Source organism: Ursus maritimus, unplaced genomic scaffold, assembly GCF_017311325.1.
Source record: "Ursus maritimus isolate PB19 unplaced genomic scaffold, ASM1731132v1 scaffold_9, whole genome shotgun sequence".
NCBI lineage: Eukaryota > Metazoa > Chordata > Mammalia > Carnivora > Ursidae > Ursus > Ursus maritimus.
In genome coordinates, this window is record NW_024427107.1 from 72,935,381 (window position 1) to 72,959,403 (window position 24,023).

Below are 24,023 nucleotides of genomic sequence, written 5' to 3' on the forward strand. Positions count from 1 at the left end.
GGGGGGGGGGGGGTACCCCCTCCGGGCTCCCACACCCAGGCTCTCAGACGCCAGGCCCGGAGCTACTTCAGCCCAGGCTACACGGCCGGCCCCCCAGGCTGTCGCGCCTTCGATGGGCGGCCAGGTGACCCGGGTCCTCACCCAGAGCATGGGGCTCAGCCAGAGAGGAGCCTGCCATGGCAGCACCACCCCCTTCTGCCTGGTTCTCGGGCTGGCCCCCCGCATTCAAGCCCGGCACCACCTGTTTCCACAGCTTGGCTCCCTCTTTAAAAAGCGCACACCGCGGGGCTCCTCGGTCCCTGCGTCCGCGTGCCTCACACACAGACGCTCACAAGAAGGGCCCTGAGGGCAGAGACAGGAAGGACAGCTTTCCGCCCCGACGCTTGTCCTCAGGAACCCCGACGCTGGCCAGGAGAAGTACACGGAGGGGCTGTCTCGCTGAACAAGATGACACCTGGGAAAGCGGTATCCCATGGGGAAGCCAGCCTTGGGACACTTCGCTCTGTGCACAGCCCCCCACACACGGACTCGAGCCCCGACACACGTCCCCCTGTGCTGTACCGCACCAGCCACCGTCCCCCCGGACATCAGAACAGCCAGAGACATTCAAGGACATCGCGACGTGACAAACAAAGACAATTCCGGGAAGACAGAGCCGGGTCTCACGGCTGAACCCCAGAGAGTGGCGGTGAGCAAAGAGGAGTGGCAGTGGCTGGCCAAGTACTTAACACACATTCTCACACGGCCGGCGGATGACAATGAATGACTCAAGCACGACACCCAGAGCTTTCCACACAGCGCAGAGAACCTCCTGGTGCCTGAGTCGGCCACAGGCTCGTGCCAGGGGGCTCCGGTCCACGGAAGCTCCTCGGGGGCTCGATCGCCCCCCAGACCCCTGCAATTTCAGCGCTGCCGGGCACCAGCACTTCCAGGCAACTGCTGGGCTCCGCGGAACCTAGAGCATCATTTAAACTGGGCTCCCAGCTCACAAATAACACGACGAGTAACAAGAGATAGATGTAAAACCTCTCTTAGACCAAAATGAAAAGAAGCCGGAACGACACCTACAGGGATGGCCTTGCTTGATGTCTTTAGGGCCCTCTGAAATGAAAATGGCACCAAAGCACCTCCACGAGGACGCTGCTCCCAGGCCAGCGCCGTCCCGCCAGCCTGCTGCCCTCCACGGGTGCAGGGAAGACCAGGAGCGCCTTCGCGTGGGGGACTCTGCTCACGGGGTCTCCGGGGGGAAGAAGGAACCCGCCTATTCCCGCTGGCACTGCAGGGAAGATCGCCTGGCTTCAGGCATCCTTCACGCCTCCCAGCCATCTTCAAATATGCTGAACCACGTTCCTCTTTATTAGACCGAGGCTGGGGAGCAGCCTTCTCTCAAATGTCACTAATGCCCGTGAAAGGGAGGGCACCCGGGGCTCCGGGCAGACGGGCAGAGAAGCCCCACCTGCCCCTCCTGCTGGCACCGTCGTGGTTCTCAGGACCTGCCGATGCCATCGGGAAGACAGAGCCACTGCCCAAAGCATCAACTCACAGAATGTCACGAGCGCCCGTGATGGGCAGGGCTCCATGAGGCCAGGCGTGGGAGATGCGAAGAATCTAAAACAATCGCTGAACTCCCACAAGGAGGCAAAACGGAGGTGTGCCATGTGTGTATGCGAGGGGTGTGTGCACGTGTACACATGTGTGCGTGTGTGCGTACATGTGTAGACAGGAAGGGGGTGTGTATATATACATATGTGAGTGTGGGCGTATGTGCGCATGTGTAAGGGTGGGGTATGTACATCCACACTTGTGCACGTGTGTGTGCACGTGTGTCTACAGGCAGGGTGTGCACCTGTATACATACATGAGTGTGAACATGCGTGTGTGGGTGTGCATACATCTGGGCATGTACCTGTGTGTGTGTGTGTATACAGGCAGAGATGTGTGTGTGTGTGCGCGTGTGTCTACGAGCATGGGTTTGGGTGTGGAATGGCCACGTACAGGTCCCTAAACTTGTGTCATGCTCCTTCTCTATCCTTCCAGACACTTCCTGCCACGCTTCCGCAGGCTGCATCTTATTCCTTCCCTGTATATCTGTCACTTCTCAGCGCGACCTTAGCAGGTGGGCCCTTCACAGTTTCCTTACCGCATTTCATTCTCATGCAGGGTTGTGAGGAAGGCAGGGACAGCAGCCCTATCTGTCTGAGAAGTGGTTCCCTGAGACCCCAGACCTAGTAACAGGTGATTCCGGGGTGTGAAGCCAGGTAAGACCCTCCAAGGCCTACAGTCTTTCTAACTACCTCTGTCTACTATTCAGTGGCTTCTTGTGACCCTCAGGACGAAGCCCAGCTCCCCAGGTGGAGAGACAAGGACCTTCCCACCCTGGCCCCTGCCTCTCTCCCTTCCACCCCGCCGTGCCCATCTTTGGTTCCTGACCACATACGTGTTCTCTCCTGTCCCTGAACTTCTGCCCCTGATGCTTCACTTGTCTGAAGATCCACCACCTCTCCCTTGAGAATCAGATGTGTGTCCTGTCATCCAGGGAGCCCCCAGGCGCCCTGAGTTTCCAGCCCAGAGCTGACCCCCAACACATGGAGCCTGGCCACACCTGGCAGACAGTGAAGAGTGAATCCTTGCTTCTTGGATGAATCCCTGAAAAAATGAGTACAGAGTAAAAGTCTAAGAAAGGTGCTGCCCTTGTTGAAAAACCACCAAATACAGCAGAGCTGAGATGGTGCTGGTCCCAGGGAGGAGTCACCGCCGGGGACATGGGTGAGGCCCCTTAGAGCCGGGGTCTCCAAGTGCACGAAGTCGCCAAGCGGTCACCACAACCTCTGTGCACTAGGCTGCATCGCACGACATTGAAGGGGCTCAGTTCAGAGCCCGGGTCAGGGCGCTTGCCTTGTGTGGGTCTGCGGCCCGGTGGAGGCAGCGGACGGGGCGCTTATCCTGGACCCCGGGGGCGGGGCGGCTTCCTGAAGGAGGCGGCCCTGGTCCTGAACACTGTGGGAGGCCCAGAGTGCCGGCACCTTCCCTGGTCCCTTCCACTGCAGGAATTCTGAGACTCCGTGGCGTGCTGAGAAGAGAGGGCTGCACATAAAAAACCAAATAGAACCAACACCGAGGATGACAAAGAACTCTGCAGTCGATTCTTTTAGGTGAAACATTCCTCTGTGCGTGTTTAAGCTCTGAGGAAGAAGTCTCATTTTTCCCAGTAATTGGGGTTTCACTCACTGCTGAAATTATCACCGAGCAAGAGCTTCCTGTAGCATTCCCAGAAGGGGGGCGGGCACCCCCACCTCACAGGGTGAGCAGGCAAGCATATGTACCCTGGGTGAGGTGTGGTGGTGTCTGTGTCAGAAACCAAGGGACGATGGTAAATACTGTCCCGGATTTACAGAAGGAAGAAGAGGTATAAATGGATGTGGTTTGTAATAAAGCATCGTAAATTCCCAACTCTAGAAATATGTATGTAGATACAGGACCAAAAGAAGGGTATTATGAGCAAGAAACTTGTGGCGACATCAAAAGATATTCACAGGCAGGGAGAAACCATTCCATGCATCAATGAAGATTTAAAGCCTTTCAAAAAGGACAAAATGCACAGCAAGGGAGGAAGGCCGTGATTCATCCTTCCTGGGGAGACAGCATAATGCCTCCCCTCCGTCCTATTTTTCTCTTGGTTGTAAGTAGACAGTAGATACTCTTTCTTTTCTGAAAATACTGATCCTATAAACAGTCCAAAGCCCAGGTTGTAAAGACGGCTCGCTGCAGGCAGTCACTGCTATCCCCGAGTATGTCCTGGCTCCCAGAGGCGCTGCGGGGTCTGGGGGGCCCACCCGCGGCAGCCCCGTTCTGAGGCCCCAGGGCACGGGGAGCCCTCCTGCACAGAGCGCCCTTGTCACGGGGTCCCGAGGGCCCGCCTGCGGGGAAGAGAAGGGCCAACTCCCTTAGCTGTGACAGCAGCACCTGGAAACGTTGGAAACACGCCCCTACTGGCCCCGTGTCTATCACAGGACGAGGATAAGGTCTGTGTGTTGGCCAAACCAACTCACCCGCAGACGGGTTTAGAGATAGATGTCGGGGCAGTAAAAATGGCTAAGACATCTGATCTGTCTTGAATTTCTCAAGGGTCTAAGCACAGTTTAGTGTGGTCTCAACAATCAACTGAGGCAAAAAGAATCCTTCCCTTGGAAACTATGGTAAAATGGGGTGGACACCGTGGTCAACGCACATGGGAGAAGCAAGGGACAACAGGACTGGTGCCGGGGCAGGGCGGGTGGTCACTGTGGTGCTCACAACTGCCAGAAGGTGCCATCCCCTCCAGGGGCCGGTATCCGATGTCCTGACCCCCACCCCACAACTCCTCCGTGTCCCCTTCCAGCCCGTGCCCACATAGCACCTGGCTTACAGCCAGCGCTCAACACACGTCTGAGCTGAATTATTCAGGAGATATTGTAAAGCTGAACTCAAACAGAACCAGAGCATTCCCTGTGACAGGGAAGGAGGGAGGCAGCAGCTTCTGCCTGCCCAGGAATATCTTCTGATATTTAGACAAGTTGATTGTGCATAATGCTTCACTTTCTTGACCTTTGCGCACACATATACTGAACTTTTATTTAGTGGCAGGCGCTGACCCCTGCCGGGCACCTCATACGGGGGGACGTGCTGCTTACAAGCCTCACTCCTGCCTGGGAGCCCATCCACAGACGGCAACTCTCAGGGTCATTCTTCTCACCGAAATCCCTCTGCTGCACTTTGAGAACACTTCCCTCAGCATGTCGTTCAGAAGAGAGAGAAGCCGTCCACCCTCCGTGATTTTTCTCACAATCACCCCAGGCAACCACCCTCGCAGGCCCTGGTCTTTCTCAATGTTGACCTAACAGGTTCGATGAAGATGTGGTGACATGACAGGCCCCCGCCTCGCTCTGCCACCCCGAGGACCCCTCTCTGTGCTGGAAAGCACTTGGCTTCTTTCCTCAGCGGATGCACTCCCCCAGTCCCACAATCTGTGGCCTCTAGCAGTTTCCCTGGCCTCTCATATAGCGACCTGCAGCCTCCCCAAGCCCGAGTAGACAAGGAAAGTGAGCCAGCAGCAGCCTGTGTGCCCCTCCCGGGCACCCCACAGAGCCACAGCCCCCAGCAAGGAAGACGGATTCCCAGGGCTGCAGCGTTTCCATGTTCTGTTGACCACAAAACATCATAAACCATTCCAATCACTCGTCAAACTTATCCAGGTATGTTCAGTATTAGCAGAGGGGATCCAAGAACAGAAACATGGACTGTGGATCCGTCACCCTCTGAGCACCAAGGAGCTCTGATACCCACATGCCCCTTCCTTTACCGTTTGTACTTGTCTCTCTAAGTATAAATATCTGCCAACCTTGCCTCTCCCCGGAGCGTCCTCCTCTCTCTGCCTGCTCTCACGTCTGTGCCCCTTCTGGCTCAGATCCCCTCCCCCACCTTGCCTTCACTTTGGGCAAGTGGCTGTCGGATGTCCTCAGCCCTTCCACGTCAGCCCCCCACCAGGGCCCTCTCTGCAGCAGGGGCAGGAAGGGAGTCAGCCTGTTTCCAGCCACAACCATGTTAATCTACACAATGCCACTGTTTACCTGTCTGGACCAAGTAACGAACGCTCCGATGAAACTCTGGGACTCCTAATGCCAAGCACAGGACCTAGACAGCTGTGTTAGCACTTGTTTGCTGGACAGAAACTTCCAGAAGCAAAGGGGCGCCTGGGTGGCTCAGTTGTTAAGCGTCTGCCTTCGGCTCAGGGAGTGATCCCAGTGTCCTGGGATCGAGCCCCACATCGGGCTCCATGCTCCACTGGGAGCCTGCTTCTTCCTCTCCCACTCCCCCTGCTTGTGTTCTCTCCCACTGGCTGTCTCTCTCTCTGTCAAATAAATAAATAAATCTTAACAAAAAAAGAAAAAAAAAAGAAACTTCCAGAAGCAGAAACAGCTATGGCTGAATTCTACACGCACAGAAAGGGGATAAGGAGCTACGTTACTCCTAGGACAGGAAGCTAAGATTTACCGAAAACGCCCTAAGACTTCATGCGCATAATCGCACGTAATCTGTATGCTAGCTCTATGGGGTAGGTTCTAGTATCTTCCCAATTTACGGATAAGAAAACAGAAGTTCAAAGAGGAGAAGTGCTTTGTCCCAGGTCACATACCATTAAGTGACAGGTGTTCACACCCACGCAGGCTGGCTCCCTTTTAGCCACGTGTTACCCTCCCGGCTTTGCCACAGGCTCCTCCACCTACGTGACACAGCCGGGGGCGACTCTCATGAGGTCGGCTTCTCAGGAGACACCCCGTGTGCTGCGCCTCCTGGGAGGCCGCCATCTCAGAGACCTGCAGTTCCTGTGGCAGGGCCCCCACAGCAGCTGCAGGCCATGAGGAAGGCACCCAAGCCCACCCGGCTTGGATGTCCGACGTTGGATCCTCCGTTCATGATTCTGAGCACTCGGGAAGCCTCCAAACACGCCAGGCCCTGAGCCAAGTGCTGGAGATCCCACAGAGGAAAGAGAGCCAAGCCCGCTCTCCCTGAGCCCCGACCTGATGCGGAAGGCAAAGGCGTGCGTACAGGTCCGTGAGCATGTGGTCTGTGACAAAGGCCCCAAGAACGGTAATGAGTGGGCCCCCCTCCCCACCTCCTGTCTCTCCGCTGCTGGAGGACAGGACAGCTCCCCCGCCAGGTGCGGCCCCTGGGTACTACCTACGGTCAGAGGGAAGGCCTGGCGGCATCGGTGGCCTTCCAGCTTCCCCCAGGAGCAGCCCCACGTTCACCCCCCACTCCTGCCATCCGTAACGGGAGGGAAGTGGGTGGCAGTGTGTCCTTCCTGCTCTGCCCACGGTGACCTGGGAAGTGGGAGATCTGAGAGATGTGGCTTCCATGGGAAAGTAGACGCTCGAAGTGGGAGCCCAACCTGTGGGCTTGTTGGGGACAGTCCCCTGAATCCGTGGTCCGACTGTCAACCTTCCTCCCCAGTTAGGAAATGAGGAAGGGGGTAGTACCCAGGGGTTGCACCTGGGCGGGGGGCCAGTGCTCTCCTGTCCTCCAGCAGCGGAAAAACTGGAAGGTGGGGAGGGGGCCCACTCATTACCGTTCTTGGGGCCTTTGTCACAGACCACATCCTCGTGTGCCTACACTCACACCTTTGCCCTCTGCATCAAAGGCATCAAATGGGGGGGGGGGCTCGGGGAGAGTGGGGCTGTACTCTGACCAGAGTCCCACACCATGCGGTGCTGCTGGCCTGCCGATATGAACTGCCCTTCACTTCTCATCTGCATTGGATGGTGCTCATTAAAACCAATGGCCACACAGGGAGTGGCTGAAGGTGCAAAGACCAAATCCTTCCGCCTCTAATCTCACGGAAGTCTGCCATCAGGTGAGGAAGTTCTCCGCTTTCCGGGGCTCCAGGGACTAGACGAGGCCCACCTGGCTACTCTTCCCACCTCACGGCCAACTGCACCATCTAATGACACAATCAGAGGAGAAGGGCTCAGCGTGTCCACAGGCCCCGGAGAAGTCCCGATGTGGACTTGAGAGGTCAGAGAGGGCTGAGAGTGTGGCCTTGCAGCCGACACCGAACAACAGAAAGTGAGCCTTGCAGAGGAAGGTGATGAGCGTTCTGGGCAGAGAGAATGATGGTGGGAACAGAGGATCAGAAGGCAGCCCAGTGGGCAGGTGCAAAATAAGCAAGGGGGTGGAGCGAGGCAGGAGGGCCAGGCTGCTATGGGGAGGCCACAGTGAGGTCCTGTTCCCAGTTTCCTGGAAACTTCCTACATTACTAGAGGGTTTTAAGTGAGGGATGCTGGAATCTGGTTTACATTTTGAACAGCTCGCTCTGCGCTATGTGGAAACTGGATCTGAGAGCAGCACGAGTGGAGGGAAGGAGACAAGTGAAGAGAAGGTCTGTAAACCAGCGTGAGGAGAGCTTCTCAGACTCTGCCACGCACACGAATCAAGGGGGACCATGGACAGGGGTAACGTGCAGTCTGACTTGGGAGGTCTGGGGTGCAGCCACTAGAGCCTCTGTGTTTCTAACAAGCTCCCTGAAGCCAACGCCACTGGTCCGGGGACCACATCTGGAGAAGCAGCTGCTCCGATGGAGGTGGCAGCTTTGGGACATGGGGACATGTGAGGTGTGTTGTGGGGGGAGATCCCACAGCAAGGGGAGGACGTGCTGACAATCACATGTGGGGGTAACGCGGACCCCCAGGTTTCGGCCTGAGCACTGGGGTGGAGAGTGTGCACTCGAAGGATGGGGAAGCTGAAAGAGCTGGGGAAGGAGGGCTGTGAGGTCCCGAGTGCTTGTTTTGGGGAGCTCCTCTGAGCAGGATGGAGGCCACTGCTCCAGTGGGAATGAAAAGCAGACCCAGCTGGTGGCAGCACTGCCCTGGGACACGCTCCAGGAAGGCCAGGACCACATCTCCTTCAGGTGGGGCCCCCAGCCCTGGCTCCCCCGTATCAGAGTTCTCGCAGCCCCGCCTCTGCTGCAAACCTGAGACAGAGCGAGTGATCTCAGCCGGCCAGGGCAAGCGGCAGAGACGGGAGGAGTCACATCAAACCCACCTGCCCCAGCCCAGGCTGTGGCCCAGAAAATGGGCACCCAGCAAACAGCAATCACCTCAACAGTATTGAAACTCAAATAAAGTGAGATCCTGCAAATAGCTCCAACCAAGCTGCAGCTTCCTGGCGCTCAATGGTAGGAAAATCGGGGCTTAGGGAAAGGAAGAGAAAAGAGAAGTTCAAAAGCATGACCTCTCCAGGCCTGCTAAAGACACTCTAAATGAACACGAGGGCCGGAATGAAATCGGGAAACCTTTATCCACTATTTTTTCAGACAATTTCCCACATGGCCAGAGGGAGATCATGGCACTTATTTTTACTTTAAAATTTCACAAAGAAGTGGAATTTTCCATCACTACCAGGGGATAAAGGAGCTCAGCAAGTAATAAGAGAGATGAGAATGAGGATGCAATTTTTCCTATCAGCCACCAGAAATCATAGCAGAAAACGAGGTCTCCCAAAGTTTTATTTCAAACAGAAGACATTCAAATGGCTAAGGGAACACCGTGGAAGGCTTACAAAGGACAAGAGTTGGCGTTAAGTGACAAGGGAGAGTAAACCACTGCCAAGATAACGCTCAAAAGAACTGGGAATAAAAGATAAAAGATGTCTATCTGGATTGGAGGCATCGATCAGTGTCCTAACAGAGTCTGGTGTTAGATCCTCAGTCTGGTGTTAGATCCTCTGGTGGACACATATGCTCTCGGCCCCTTCAACCACACAACGGACGTGATCGCCTATGAAAAACCTAGGACTCCCTTGCATGGGTCTTCCAAAGGCATTTGAATCCCTCATCCTTGTAATTCCCCTACAGAACCAGTAAGCACGGCCCAGATGCAACGTTCCTACCACAGGACACAAGCAGCTACACTTACCATCCGTTTAAAATTATATATACCTATTCCTGACCTTCTGGAACGATACCTTACGTAAACCACAACAATGGCAAAACCACCACGATGGGAAAGGAGAACCAACAAGACAACTGAACATGCCAGGGTTTCACTGCAACGCAGAAGAAGGAAACTCCGCTCTTAAAATGTCTCAAGCACTCGGGCAAGCGATCTGAAGACAAACGGGGTTCCAAAGGGGAGAGGAGAGCAGAGGAAAGTGGGAGAGGCTCTCTGGTTATTCCCACCATGTGGGGTGGGCGGCGGTGCTGAATTCAGGGAAAGGTCTGCTCACCGCAGGAGTTAAAAAGCGCCTCCTACTGGAACAAGAAAAATCCACTAACTCACCAATTATTTGAACTTAAATGGATAACAAACTAGGAAGGGCTTCTCCTGGTCCCTTTGGCGGGGGAGGGGAAGAGGAGAGATCTCAACTCAGTCCCGCTTTATGACAAAGATAACGCAGATAGCCGATACCTTCTGTGACCTCCCAAGGATGGCAAGAGGCTCCCGCGCCAATGCGATCCTGCAATCGGTCTCTTGCCGTGCGTTTCAACGACCAAATTAACAGAATGCAGTGACCGTTTTTAAAGCACTGAAAATAGATTTTGAAGTCTCACGTAAGTCACTTCCAAATTCCCCTCCCCTGAATTTTACCCCAACTATTATGAAAGGCTCAACATCCGCCCCAGAGGAGGCCAATTCCGGGCTCCCCTCCAGCAGGACCTTGAGAGCTTGTTTGGAAGTTCTAGCAGGGGAGCGTAGCTACTCGTATATCCTTGACCGAAGAACGGTCCTCCTCTATCGGGGAAGGTCGTCCTCTTCGACCGAGCGCGCAGCTTCAGGAGGGACGCACATGGAGCGGTGAGGGAGGAAGGGGACACCCGCCTAGCCAGCCACATTGGCCGAATCAACCCTGGCAATCAATGGGGTGACAGATGTCGCAGCCAGATCGTCCTCCCATCCTCCCCTCCAGCAGGAACACGGGGCGCGAGGCGTCTCCTTCCAGAGGCTGCTCTGGAGAAGCGCCTCCTGCAGAGCATCCCCTCCCACCAGACGCCCTGGTACATGTGGACAGCACGACAGGGCGTCGGGAGACCAGAGGACTCCGGGCCTTTGATTCAAAACAGGACAGGCTGGACCTGCGCTTCCTTGCAAACAGGCGAGCGGTGCTCGTCGTCGGCCGTAGCTATGGGCTGCATTTCCTTGCAAAAATAATGAACTGCAAATAACAAAGAGCAATTCTAGTGCTGGCTGGCAACCAACACATGTCCTACAGCAAGAACTGCTCCCAAAATTGCCTCTCGGACGAAGCACTATGCACTGAGCCCGTGGAGGCTCGGCGTGTTCCTCTCCTCCTGGCTGACACATCAGCTTCACTCTCCAGCGCCAACCACCCCAGGGGACCTGCCCAGAAATGCCAAAGGGCGTGCGGAAGCATCTGGGAGAAGGGGGACTGCTTTGGGCAAATCTGGAATTTCTACGTTTGTTTCTTAAATCAGCAGTTATAGCATGTGGTCAGAGCATTTGGATTTTGAACAAGATTATGGCAGCACAATTCTGCACCATGCCAGGCCACAGGCCTGCGTAGGGGAAGTGGGCAGGGTGCCTGCAGGTCTGAGACCGTGTCCGTTGCTCCTTTCAGCTGTTCCCGGCCACTGGGGCGGAGGCTGACAGCTTGGACACGTCCAGCACAACAAGGGAAAATAATGAACAGAAGAAAGACTACTCCAGGGTTGCAGAGACCCAGGAGTAAGGAGTGGGTGCACCACCCACCAGCCCCAGAGCATGACTCCTGGGCTGTAAGCAAGATGCTTGGTGTGGACAGAGATACAGTCCTGCCAACAAAGAACCACTAATCATAGTCACCAGTGAAATAGTCACACAATGGGAGGAGATGCAGTAAGAACCATCTAGTTGCTCTTGGCCTGGGGACTCAAGTGGAGTGTTGGTGCTCAGCAGAGGACTCCTGGGGTCGATGTGGTCCTGCCAGCCTCTTCTCAACCATGGCCCCCTCAAGAACCTGCAGAATAGAGCTCATTCTGGAACCTTCAACTGAAATACCAACTGTGAGAGAAATACATATCTACTGAAATGCATATGCTTTCCAGAAGCTGCCAAATCTCCCTGAAATCTCTATATCAAAGTCATCGCTATGACAACTGGTTATTTCCGTAAATAACTACCTGGAGTAAACAATGACCTTTCACTGACAAAGAGGCCTTCACTCTGAAATACACACGGACATGTGCGATGGTTAATTTCATGTGTCAACGTGCCTGGGCCACGGGGTGCCCAGATACTGGGCCAAACGTTATCGTGGGTGGTTTCTGTGAGGGTGTTTCCAGATGGAATTAACATTTAAATTAAAGGACTGAGTAAAACAGACTGCCCTTCCTAATGTGGGTGGGCCTCAATCAACCAGTCAAAGCGTGAACAGAACAAAAAGGCTGACTCTCCCTGAATGAGGGAATTCCTCCTGCCTGCTGACCTTGGAGATGGGACATTGGGTAGTTTGCTTGTTTTCCCCCTACCTTTGGACTCCAGTTACAAGGTCAGCTCCTCCTGGGTTTTGAGGCTTCTGGCTTTCAGACTGGACTATCAGCTCTCCTGCTTCTCTGGCCTTCAGACTCAGATGAACTACACTGTCTCCAATTTACAGACTGTAGATCTCAGGACTTGTCAGCCTCCATAGTTGGTGAGTCAACTCCTTGTAATAAATCTCTGTATACATGTATATATATGCACACACACACACACACACACACACACACACACACACACCATTGGTTCTGTTTCTCTGGACGAAGCTAATACTACATGCTTTCTCATCAGGTCTCAGCAGAGTAGAAACGGTAACTGAGTCACAGAGAGGCGAGCACGGCAAAGTGCACGCCACTGGACAGCCTCACCTGGACTAACCCTAGGACAGGTGGGTCCCTGTACGCAGGGAAATGCCCTAGCCAGTTTACACACGGCATATGGACTGAAAGGCTACTGGTTTTCAAAAGCAAACAGATCAATGAATAACACACCTCAACTCCCACCTGCAGCTCAGGGATCTTCTCCCAGACAGATCCTCCCTCACCCCCAGAGGCTGACACCCCACAATGCACCCAGCTCTCCCAACTGATGTTTAGGAGTCACCCTCAGCAATAATAAAAAACACTTTACTTTAACTCAAGAAGACCCACATCATAAAAACCACCTGTTCAATCATCCTGACCTTTGTAAAAGGAAGATGCTGGGTGATTATAAAGTCTCCTTACTCTTCACAGACAAGCACAGAAGAAAGGGGCAAGGTGCCCCTGCTGGCATGGTGGCCCCAGGCTCTGGGGCTGTGCCCAGTGTCAGTGACAGTCTCGGGGAGGACAAGCTGTTCTGCTGGAAATCCAATAGCAGGAATGCTCAGCACAGATTCTCTACCTGGGTTCTGTGACTAAATGGAAGAACCCAGAAACTGTAATTTCTTAAAAATGCCAACATGCCTTTAAGAGGGTAACATAGGTCAAGAAGCCCACAGCGAAAGGTCATCTGGCTGAGAAGTGACAGGAACCTGTGCGCTATCTGGACTCCTCCTTTCCCCACTGGCCTCTGAGCAGTGGGAAGGGGCAGTGAAGGCAGAGACCAGACTAAGGTGCCTTTTGGGCTACGACTCCTGTCACCACTTGGTGGTTACAACAGGGCCCATCATTTAACTGAAGTGGGGGCGTCATCTGCCACCTCCCCGTCTCCAGTCAGCCAGCACTCAGCACCAGCTCCTGGAGGAGCTCCTGCTCCCACCTCTGCCTGGAACCCTGCCCCCACCCAACTCCCAGCTTCCCTGCAGGACTCCATTCAGGCACCTCGCCATACATGAAGCCCTCCCTGCCCAACACGTGCCCCCATCCCAGACCCAGGTTCAAGTTGGGCAGCCCCCTGGTACTCCCACAGAACCCTTGGGGCACTGGCCGACCTCCCCAAAGCCTACACTATTCCCAGTTAAAGCTGCCTGTTTAAGGTCTTGACTGGTTCCACTGGGTCATGTCTCCCCTTCCCCCTCTAACGCAGCATGTTATTTATCGTATGTGTGGATTAGCGACCGCCCTCAATACAGGCAGGTCAGCTCCTCGAGTAGATCGTTCATCTTTCTCATGCACTGAACTATCCTGAGAGCCAAGAACAGCGCCTGGCTGGTAGAAGCAGCTCAGGGGTAGTTTGCTGAATAAAAGAGTAAATAATTTCCCATACTGGGAGACCTGCCTCTTGAGAGCAGGACCTGTCTTAACCCCAGAACCCAGTGTGACAAGCAGAGTAACGGCCCCCCGCCCCCAAGACGCCCGTGTCCGAATCCGCAGAATTCGAGCATGTTACCTTGCACGAGGAAGGGAACTCTGTAGATGAGACTAAGAAGCTTGAGATGGGGAGATTATCCCAGATTATCCAGGTGGGCATCATGGAATCACGAGGGTCCTTATGAGACCGGAGGGTCCGGCTGAGAGAAGGCGAAGAAGCAGAGGCCAGAGCGCTGGGGTGTGAGAGAGCTCGCCCTGCCCTCACCGGCCCTGAAGACGGAGGGAAGGGAACCTGAGTCAAGGGACGCCAGGGGCCTCTAAAAGCTGGAAAATTCAAGAAAGGAATCGTTCCCAGAAGGAATGCAGCCGTCGACACCTTGATTTTAGCTCAGTTTGAAATTTTAGACTTCGGATCTCCGTGACTATTAGATAATAAATCTGTGTGGTTTTGAGCCACCAAGTTTGGGGGCATTTGTTGCAGCTGCCATGGAGGGGGAGCGAGGGCTCCCAGGAGGGAGCACGCAGGGAGTGAGGGGCGGTAAAGTCTGCGAAGGAAATGATGCAGACCAGTACAGAAAATGTTACTTGTTGTCTCGAAAATAAATTTTAATCCATAGAACAGCAAAGAGGCACGTAAGCCATGAGCCAGGATGGTGATGGTGGCTGTATTTGTCTTTTCCTTTAGAATAACTAACTTTGACTCAGAGATGCTTATGATGTATCTTCCTGTGCTGGTAGGTCTTACACTTCATCTACTTAAGGCAGTTTTCTTTATCAAAGATAAATTTCCTCTGCATAAAACCCTAAAGCAAGATTTAACAAAAAGAAAAGAAAGAAACCAATTTATTTAATGAAAACTGTCCAGTCTTCACAAATGCACAATTAGATGCACTCCAAGCTCTCGTGTTTCTGTGGGCCCGGCTGGTGCGGGGCCTGTAAGGACTTGTCTTCCCGAACACTTCAAAACGCTCGATCCCCACGAATCTGCTTCTAATGCTGACACTTGAGAAAAGTGACGTGACAGGAAATCATTGAGGACATGGTTCTATGTCCAACTGAAAATTTAAATGCCCTGAATTATGGCTGCAGTCTTTTCGACGTCTCATTTAAAAGTAAGAAGAAAGCAATCTAAGAAACCATTTTTTTCACAGCTCTTTGCTTCCAACACCCCCAGCCTACCCACAGGGCTGCCATTAGTTTCATCCTGGAAACCGAAAACCCAGAAAGACTGGAAAATTAATCACTTTCAATTATCACTGATAAATTTTCGTATAAAAAAAAAAGGTCCTTTTCAATTAACATTAATACATCAGGAAGAAATAAAATTATGAACAGAGCATATAACCATTGTTTCACATGGGAAAGACATCCTGAAATCTTTAAACATCCAGAATCAATTCATACACAACCTAGAATTTGTTTTGACCCTGAAACCAGAAAGTTTCAAAAGACCTCACAAAAGGATATCCAGTAGTAACGTGAAAACCTCTTTTTCTGCAATATATACGATGTACTTTATGACAAGGTGTTCTTGCTTTTTTTCTTTCCGGTACTGTCTTACAGGATATAATCAGAGACTCAGGAAACCCACAGTACATTTCATCCTATGTGATAAACATTTATGAAGCAACTAGTACGTGCGCTCTTCTGGGCTGGAGCAGGACGAAAACCCCAGCACTAAGGTGCCCCCCACACAGTGAAGGGAGAGCACCATTCGATGCCAACAGGTGCACTGGAGTTCACGCTGAAGTGCCTTAAGCACGCTCATTAAGCAGATATAGTCCCTCTACTGAAAAATCCTAAATCCAGAGTCTAATTAAAAGAAAAAAATCAAAACTAATCTATCTAATAAAAACAGCTGTCAAGTGGCCCCGTCGGTTAAGCGTCTGCCTTTGGCTCAAGTCATGATCTCGGGTCTCGGGACTGAGCCCCACACTGGGCTCCCTGCTCAGCGGGGAGCCTGTTTCTCTCTCTCCCTCCCCTCTCCTCTGCCTGCTGCTCCCCCCTGCTTGTGCTCTCTCTCAATAAATACATAAAATCTTTAAAAACCAAAACAAAAACAAGCACACCTGTCTTTACATTTAAATGATTTGACAACTGAATTCAGAGGCATTCCTTCACACAGTGCAACTCTTTTGCCAAAGGAGGGGGTGTTTGTTGTCTACCTGTCCCCCAGTCCGTCCGTCCGTCCATCCATCCATCCATCCATCCATCCATCCCCCATCCATCAGGTACCAGCAGCCCCGGTGAGCGACATGCCAGGCCAGGCAGACAGGATGACGACAAGGACACATGCTCTTGGCAAACATTTCCAAACGCAGCTGCTCTCGACCGTGTTAAACACTCATGCTCCTCCTAGCCCGTGTTTTCAATAAACCGCAAGATTCTCTAAAGGATCCCACTGTTTTCTGTTACCGCAAGCACATTGTACCTGTTTACGCTGGTCGGACTGGATGCTTATCTGCCTCATCCCATGTCGTGCTGTCAACCTAGTGCCTCAAAGCACATCGAAGCTGTACCCTAAGCCGGCAACCTCCTGTCTCACTGCGCTGCCGGTGACGCTCAATGAATCATGTCCCTGAGCAGCGGCAATCACCAGCGCCGGCACCTTCCTGTAATTCTCAAAAGAATCCGGAAGGTATGAAGCATGCAAAAATTCTCCTGACACCATCCCAATCAGACCCCTCCTGACGGGTCAGGTCCAGCTCAGGACTCACATGTCATGACGCGGAGCGCTGTTCCGGAAGAGATTTAGTAAGACAATGTGAAGACCGCTGTCTAGTAAATACAAAGGAAAGCATGGGTACAAGTCTGTTCCCAACCAGTGGGCAGCAGGCCATGGCAGACTGAGACACCACGTCCCACGGTGGCACTGCTGTCCAGGCTCTTCTCGAGACAAACCACACTACTGGGGAAACGCGGTCCCAACATTCATCTAGACGTGCTGAGTTTGGTCTGCAGATCGTGAAGTCCAGGGTTGAACCAGAATGTACTAACTCCCCTGGAATAACTTAGCCTGGATTTCACACTTCGCATTGTGTTCTGGGCACACCTGGGGGGACTGTCGAGGAGACAGCTTGGGAAGCCTACTTCTGATTCATCAGAGGGATGCTGCCGGGGACACAGCATTCAGGGGTCCCCATGTGAGAGCCACATTAAGAAAATACCTTTCTTTGTTAGTGCCAAGACAACCAACTCCTTTCACAAAGCTCATGGTTCCACATTTCCTTATTTATTGTTATAAAATTTGGTACCAAATGCACAGTCAAACCTGCATGTCTCCTGTAAGACACCCCTCTGCTCAAACATCAGCAATCTGCCCCCAACAACCTGCTATAAAATATCCCCCAAGCATGCTCCGGGGCCCACAGCCCTCTCCTTGTCTTACTGTCCTCCACTGCACCTGTTCCCCATTTGACATCGTTTGTGTCTCACTTGTTCATTTCCGTTTTACTTTTATCCCCACTGGAGAGTGACCATGGTGATAACAGACACTGGTTCTCTCCTGGAACCCCAGAAACACTGCCCGACAGGAGTGGGCGCTTACTAAGTACCTCCTGAATGAATGACTCCAAGAATGGGCAGCTGTAAAACTCTATGGTCTGCATTTCAGCTCTCTCTGTGAACCTGAACTTTGCCCGAGTCCAACGTGTTTACCATTGTTTTGCTTTTTTAAGTATTTGTGGAAGCCAGGCTAAACGAAGCAAGGGATAGTAGAGAGAGAGGTACAGACAGAGAAAAAGGATGACCTCATCATCAACCACCCTGCATTTTAACAGCTGGTGAAGTCTCTGGGGATAGCAGGGGAGGAAATGAGCCAAACAGTTTAACTAACAATTAAGTCAAGTAACCTTTATTCAAAAACTGATCATTTTCTTCCCATCGGCTCAGTCCCCGGCCAGGTGATGCTGCATATTTCACAAGGCCAGTCCACTGAGAAGCCCTCCCAGCTTCTCCGGCTGCTCCCACAGTTCCCACCCAAGGGCTGCTTTTCACGACAGATGTGTCCAAGTGTGTCCACATCTGCTATTTTCACACTGGGATTCTTTGAAGGGAAATGAATGAAAGGTTCCCAGAATTTTAAAAAATATATTGTACCTCTCCCCTAAAACATACCTCGGCCTACGGAGCTACTGAAGACATGCTACCATAATCATCAGAGGCAGAGGAAGAAAATGCACGAGCCTAAGTCAATCTCCTTCCCAATCCCACCTTAGGGAAACTCAGCCTTGACAACCTACAGGCAGGAGAGAGAGAGGGTGTGCGGCGGTGCGGAGAGAGGATACTGAAGGGGCAGGGGAGGGCCCTTACCTGTTTCACGACCGTCACTGTCCCTGGAGCCATGGCCACCACCGAGGCCACGGCAGTGGCGTCATGGGCCTCAGTGCCCAGCTCGATGATCTGCTGGAGGATGTTCACAGCCGTGGGGTCAAGGCGGTCACCTTACAAGGAAGAAGCAAACAGGACACCAGTAAGCCCACCGGTGCTGGGGGGCCCCGAGTGCAAAACCAGACCTTACGAGCGGCCACTGTGCAGTGGTGCCCATCCGGGGGAAGCACAGATTCTCTGCCATCCTCGTTTCGACAGCAGAATAATTTGTGTGGTACTTTCTGGCTTTAAAGCACTTTCTAGAAGAACATCTCAAAAGCCCAAACAATCATGTGAGGAGATGACATTGTGATGGTATTACCCCCATTTCACAGACTGGTTACCTCTGCACAAAAAAGACAGGACATTTGCCTGGGGTCACTGGGTCAGTCACAGCACAAAGCCGGAGTTCAGGCCCAGATATTCTGAATCCAAACTTGGTGACCCAAAACTGCCTCTCCGGACAGAACCCCTGAGAAGTACCAACTAACACATTAACCTGCAAAGTTAGTGTCCTGGGAGCACACACCTGGTAGGTGGCCAATGAGAGTGTGCTCAATAAATTACACAAGTTAGGGAAAAAACATCCGACGATGTCTCAATTATTAAAACCAGTGGGCTTTAGAATTCCAAACCAATTCCAGCTTGGGGGTCTATTTTAATCATCTCAAATGACTGGAATCCACGGCATCAGGGCAGCTACTGAGTATACCCTGCCCACTCTCGCCATCTGCTTGACCATCTGGGACTCTCCCGAACACGGCACTCTGACCCTGATCATTAATTCACCAAAAGGGAAACTATTGCACGATCTCTGTGTTAGCATAATATTACCAAGTCTCCGCCAATGTTTGCATCCTCGTGGACTGGCTTTCCGTGGGCCACATTCCCGTGTGAGTCACTCAGGAAGAGACGGAGAAGGGGAGCGTGAGGTGTTCTAGGTAGTGGGTAGGGTGCGGCATGTGACTAAGTACATGGCGTGGGAGTGACCTGCATATACTCAGAGTGTTGCCTGGCGTTGCCCTGCACACACATACACACACACGTGCACATGCACACACACACTCTCCCTTGCTCACTCTCTCTCTCTCTCTGTCTCAAGGGAGGTGTGTCAACTGTGCCTTGCAGCCAACCACTCTGAACATCTGAACAAAGACTAAACAAAACATTTACCTTAAAAACTTACTGAGCTAAGTAAGGTTTAATTCCTCATGCACTCACTCCCTCGGTGACCATTTATCAAGCCTGTCACCAGGAGTGTGGCTCCCAGCGGGAATACGAAGATCTGCCTCATCTAACACCCTCTCTCCTCCTCCTTCTGGGACTCACGAGACAGATTTGTAAGCAAATTATTACCGCACCTGGTTGGTCCCGTATCAGGAGGCAATCAGGGGAACGCCGCAGAAAATCAGGTGGGTCCCTGGCAGATGACATGCGATCTGAACACTGAAGGTACAGGTGAGGTGGCCAGAAACACCGTGCGGGGGAAGGGAACAGACGGTGTCCCAGAGACCACACACCGCAGTGCAGGTCTGGGGGGAAGGGGCGCCTGCACAGTCTGTGGGGGAGAGCAATCTCAGAGGCAGGGTAGAAAGGGCTGCTGCAACGGGAGCCAGGACCCAGAGCGGGCGGGCCTGGCTCGATGGGCTGCATGGTCTGAGACTTATCCCAAGAGCCAGGAAGAGACGCGGGAGAGGCCTCAGAAGGAATGTGTGTGCGTGCGTGCATGGGGGATGCAGAGCAGTCACTGAAGCCACCGAACACGAAGAGAGGAAGCACAGACTCAGACAGAGCCTCAGCTCTCGGGGCCCCATTTAACAGCCTCGGCCGGGCCGCTCCCCTCTGCAGAACTTGCTGCTCTAACGAGCTGCAATGGGGAGCGCTGTCTCCCGTTCTCCTCAAGCCCGGCAGCCCAGGGAGCCCAGCCCTCAAGTAACCGGCCCAAAGGACTGTTCTACTCAGGTTGCTTACACCTGTAGGGCTTCAAGAACCAGGCAACACTGGCGATTTCCTACCTCCTGCCACTACCTAATGCCTTCCTCTGAATGCAAATCAGGCTGCAGTCACGCATTAACTTGGGCTCCTTCCACGTGCTAACAAGGACTAAGAAAACGGTTCTAAGTATAAGGCCCAAATCACCGCTGGGGTGGCACAATGGTTTGATTTTAAAATTGATCTAAGATTTGAAAACGATGACATCTGACATAAAGATCCTGCTTTGGGGCTTTTCAGAAGACTGGGACGTAGGCAGGGCTGGGCTCGAGGCTCTGCAGGGCAGCCCTGGCAAGGCGAGTGGCTGTACCCTCAGTCCGGCCCATGCCACCACTGTCCGTGGGGCGGAAACAAGCCCCCTGGAAGAGAGGCCCACAGGGAAGCCAGGGATGGGGACAGACACCCAGACCACAGGATCAGCTCTGGCACTCAGCTGAGCACTCTGGCAAAGCACCTTCCACCCCTGTGAAGAGTGGTAAGCCCTCTCTCAGAATATGTGTGGAGACCTGGCTGCACCACTGCAAAGCTCTGAGTCTGCGGAGCCTTCTCGGCTCCTGTCAGGAGGCAGAGGCCTCCAAGCCTGACCATGGGACCTTCTGCATTTCGAATGCTGGGTCAGGGATGTGGATGAAGCCCAGCTCAGGGCCATGATGCATTCACACGTGCATTCATTCAGCAGGCCCACTGAAGACCAGCCCGAAGGTCGCTGGAAGGTGCCCCACAGCATGTCCTCTCTCACCGCTCTCCGAGGTGTATCTCAGGTCCTGGAGTGCGGCCACAGCTGCCTGCGTGCCCTGAACGTCCTCTTCGGTTTCTGTGATGTGCACATACTGGGTGGAGGGCTCCTCGGGGGTTTCTGTTGCTGGCTAAACAAAAACAGATCATCTGAGTGATCTTCTAGAAGACCACCTGTTACCCGCAAGTCCCAGGATAACGCATGGGGACAAAACAAACGCGCACAAGCAACCGTCTGCAACACCTCATTTACCCGGTGTCCCCGAGAAATCAGCTGCTCCAGTAAAAACACACTTTCCAAAATGGAAACTTCTCTTTGCAATTACCAAGACGTTTTTAAAGATTTTATTTATTTATTTGACAGAGATAGAGACAGCCAGCGAGAGAGGGAACACAAGCAGGGGGAGTGGGAGAGGAAGAAGCAGGCTCATAGCGGAGGAGCCTGATGTGGGGCTCGATCCCATAACGCCAGGATCACGCCCTGAGCCGAAGGCAGACGCTTAACCGCTGTGCCACCCAGGCGCCCCACCAAGACGTTTTTCAAGCAGCTTTGGGAGAAAGCTTCCTGCCACACATTCTTGCCTTAAGGACCAGGGTGTGCTGTTCGTAATTATAGAGATTAGATACACACAGAGATTCTTATATGTGCTCTTCGAACGGCCACTGTCTCCTCCCGCCACTGCCTGCGCCATCCTAATCTTCCCCGGGTCATGGACCTCACGGTGTCAGGCCACCAGATGGAGGGCATGGCAGAGCTGCAGGTGGAAGGGAGGGGGACGGCCAACTACATGGCCCGTGTCAAGTTGGCAGCACATGTCCTGAGTAATAGGTCAGTCAACCCTGCTTATTCCAGCCATTCTCATTTTTATACGGAGGAGACGATTGACAACGGACCACAGGAAACATTATCTGCAAAATCAGGAGTTGGGAGGGTAGGAGGGGCTGAAGCGACATTCACAGGTGCCGCATACCTCAGGAGAGAAGAGGTGGGACAGAACTCAGCATGTCACAAGAAATCAGCATGAATAATGCCGTCTTTCTGGGAGCGATGGGAGTGCAGGGAACTATAAGGCAGGAAACATGAACATCACCAATAAAGAAGAATAGGAAGGAGGACTTTACACAAAATTTACAGGTGCCGAAGTTATGCTCTGTAAGCACTTATCGGTAACGGACACAGGTCAGAATGCCATGTAATTCTTCTTTTACAGCCAAGGGGCAGGTGCCTTTCAAGATTCCCAGCCTGACACATAGTAGACACCCAATAAATATGTGATGGATGCATAAATGAACAAAAAAAAACCCTACTTTCTTGTAAGTACCATTAGGCCACAAATTGCCCAACACTGATTAGGCCCAAGGAATGTTTAGCCTGTGAAAAACAGCACGCACACAGAACGGCTTCTTTCTCCCTGGGCGAACTATCTATAATAATCACATGTGGGAAGGATGGGCTTTGCAAGGCATTCTGGGTAGCCAGACAACCGCCCAAAATGATGGGGCTGTCAGCTTGTCATCCCATAGGGAACCAACCACCTGAGCCCAGCTTCTTGGCTGCCCTACTGCCTCACTTCTGGAGTTGAGTCCATGACTTTGTGTGAACTATTGTCACTGGGTTCGAAGCTCTCCTCCTTACTGAGCTGGGGTCTGTAGGAAGCAAAGCCTTCAGTGCGGAGGGGCGTTAGCAAATGCACTTACAAAAGCACCAACTGACCAAGACACGCGAGGTGTTAGAACTGGCGTTCCAATGCCTGTTAAGAGAGAGCAAATCCTTGCAGTATGAACTTGGAACACCAGAGGACTATGTTTTCCCTCAGATGAGGATGTGATGTCGATGACGACACCGCCACCATCACCACCGATAATCACAGTGGCTGCCAATTACTGGCGGTCCCAGGGCCAACCAGGGACTAGCTATGGAGCTCGGCAGTTTGTGTGTTATGTCTCTTGGGTATCTTAGCCTCACTGGATGGATCAGAGATGGAAAACACAGAGGTTAAGTAAATAATGGTTCCCGGTCAAGCCATTTATACAGACAGCACCAGGATTCAAAGTCTGTCAAACTCCAATGCACACACTCCCTACATTTTCTTATAGAAAATTTCCAACACACACAACAGGGTGATGAACCCTCGGTATACACATCGCCCAACTTGAGTAATTATCAATTCACGACCAGTCCTATTTCCCCTCTGCCCCCCACACACTCCATGCCCTGCCCTTGGAATATTTTGAAGCAAATGCAGAAGTCATAGCATTTTATCTATACATATTTTAGAAGGTACCTCCAAAACATAAAACCCTCTCAAAACACAAGCACACCACCACCGTGACATCAAACACCCAACAGTACGTCCTTCATGTGACCACACATCCAGGCCACGTCCTTGTCTCTCCAGTATCTTATTTCCCACAACTGACCCTTCAAATCAAATTTAAGTCACTGAATCCATGTATTAGAATGGACTGACATGTCTCATAGACTTTTATGTACAGGTTCTCCCTCCGTTCTGACTTTCTGACCCCTGACTTATAGTTCTGTTGGGGAAAGTGGGCTGCTTGCTGGCAGAGTTCCCAACAGTCTGAACTTTGCTGATGGCACCTCCATGGAATCACGGGACGTGCTCTCCTGCCCACTGTGTTTCCTGCAAGTTGGTAGACGTAGAAGCTTAATCAGATACGGGTTCCCTTTTTGGCACGAACATCATGGGTTATATGGTCGACTTTGATATCAGTTAGAATCATTTATTTCACTTTCCTCTTGATTTTTAGGGCTTGCATTTTTTAAACTTCCAATTTTTTTTAGTATTATATAAAATATATCCATGGTTTCAGAGTCGAATCAGCACAACTGGCTATGCTAAGAGAAATCTGGCTCATCTCTTGATCCCTCCATCTTGGCGTGGCCCTACCTCTCCACATATAATGCCCCCCTCTTCTTTATGACTATTTTATTTTGAAATATTCTTCGATTTATAGAAGAGTTGCGAAGATAAAACCGAGAGTTCCTATATACGCTTCATGCAGCTTCCCCTCACGGTAACATCTGACGTGACTGCGGTACAATTATCAAAGCCCAGAATTAACACTGGAACGATACTCTTAACCACAGACTTCACCCAGATTTAACAGCTTTCTCCCTGGTGTCCTTTTTCCGTTTCAGGACCCAGGGGCGGATCCAGGGCACTCA

The 24,023-nt window shown here is 52.3% G+C and overlaps 1 protein-coding gene across 2 annotated transcripts in view; it reads right to left on the bottom strand.

Annotated features, from left to right (window-relative positions):
* Positions 1 to 24,023, bottom strand: part of ZFAT (zinc finger and AT-hook domain containing) — a 206,638-nt gene that overhangs the window by 6,586 nt on the left and 176,029 nt on the right. For both annotated transcript variants that reach the window (XM_040626166.1, XM_040626167.1), the window contains 2 exons: positions 20,838 to 20,964; positions 18,050 to 18,180 (listed from right to left, as the gene is read on the bottom strand). In XM_040626166.1, the coding sequence (XP_040482100.1) occupies positions 18,050 to 18,180; positions 20,838 to 20,964 (258 nt within the window). The remainder of the gene's footprint in view (positions 1 to 18,049; positions 18,181 to 20,837; positions 20,965 to 24,023) is intronic.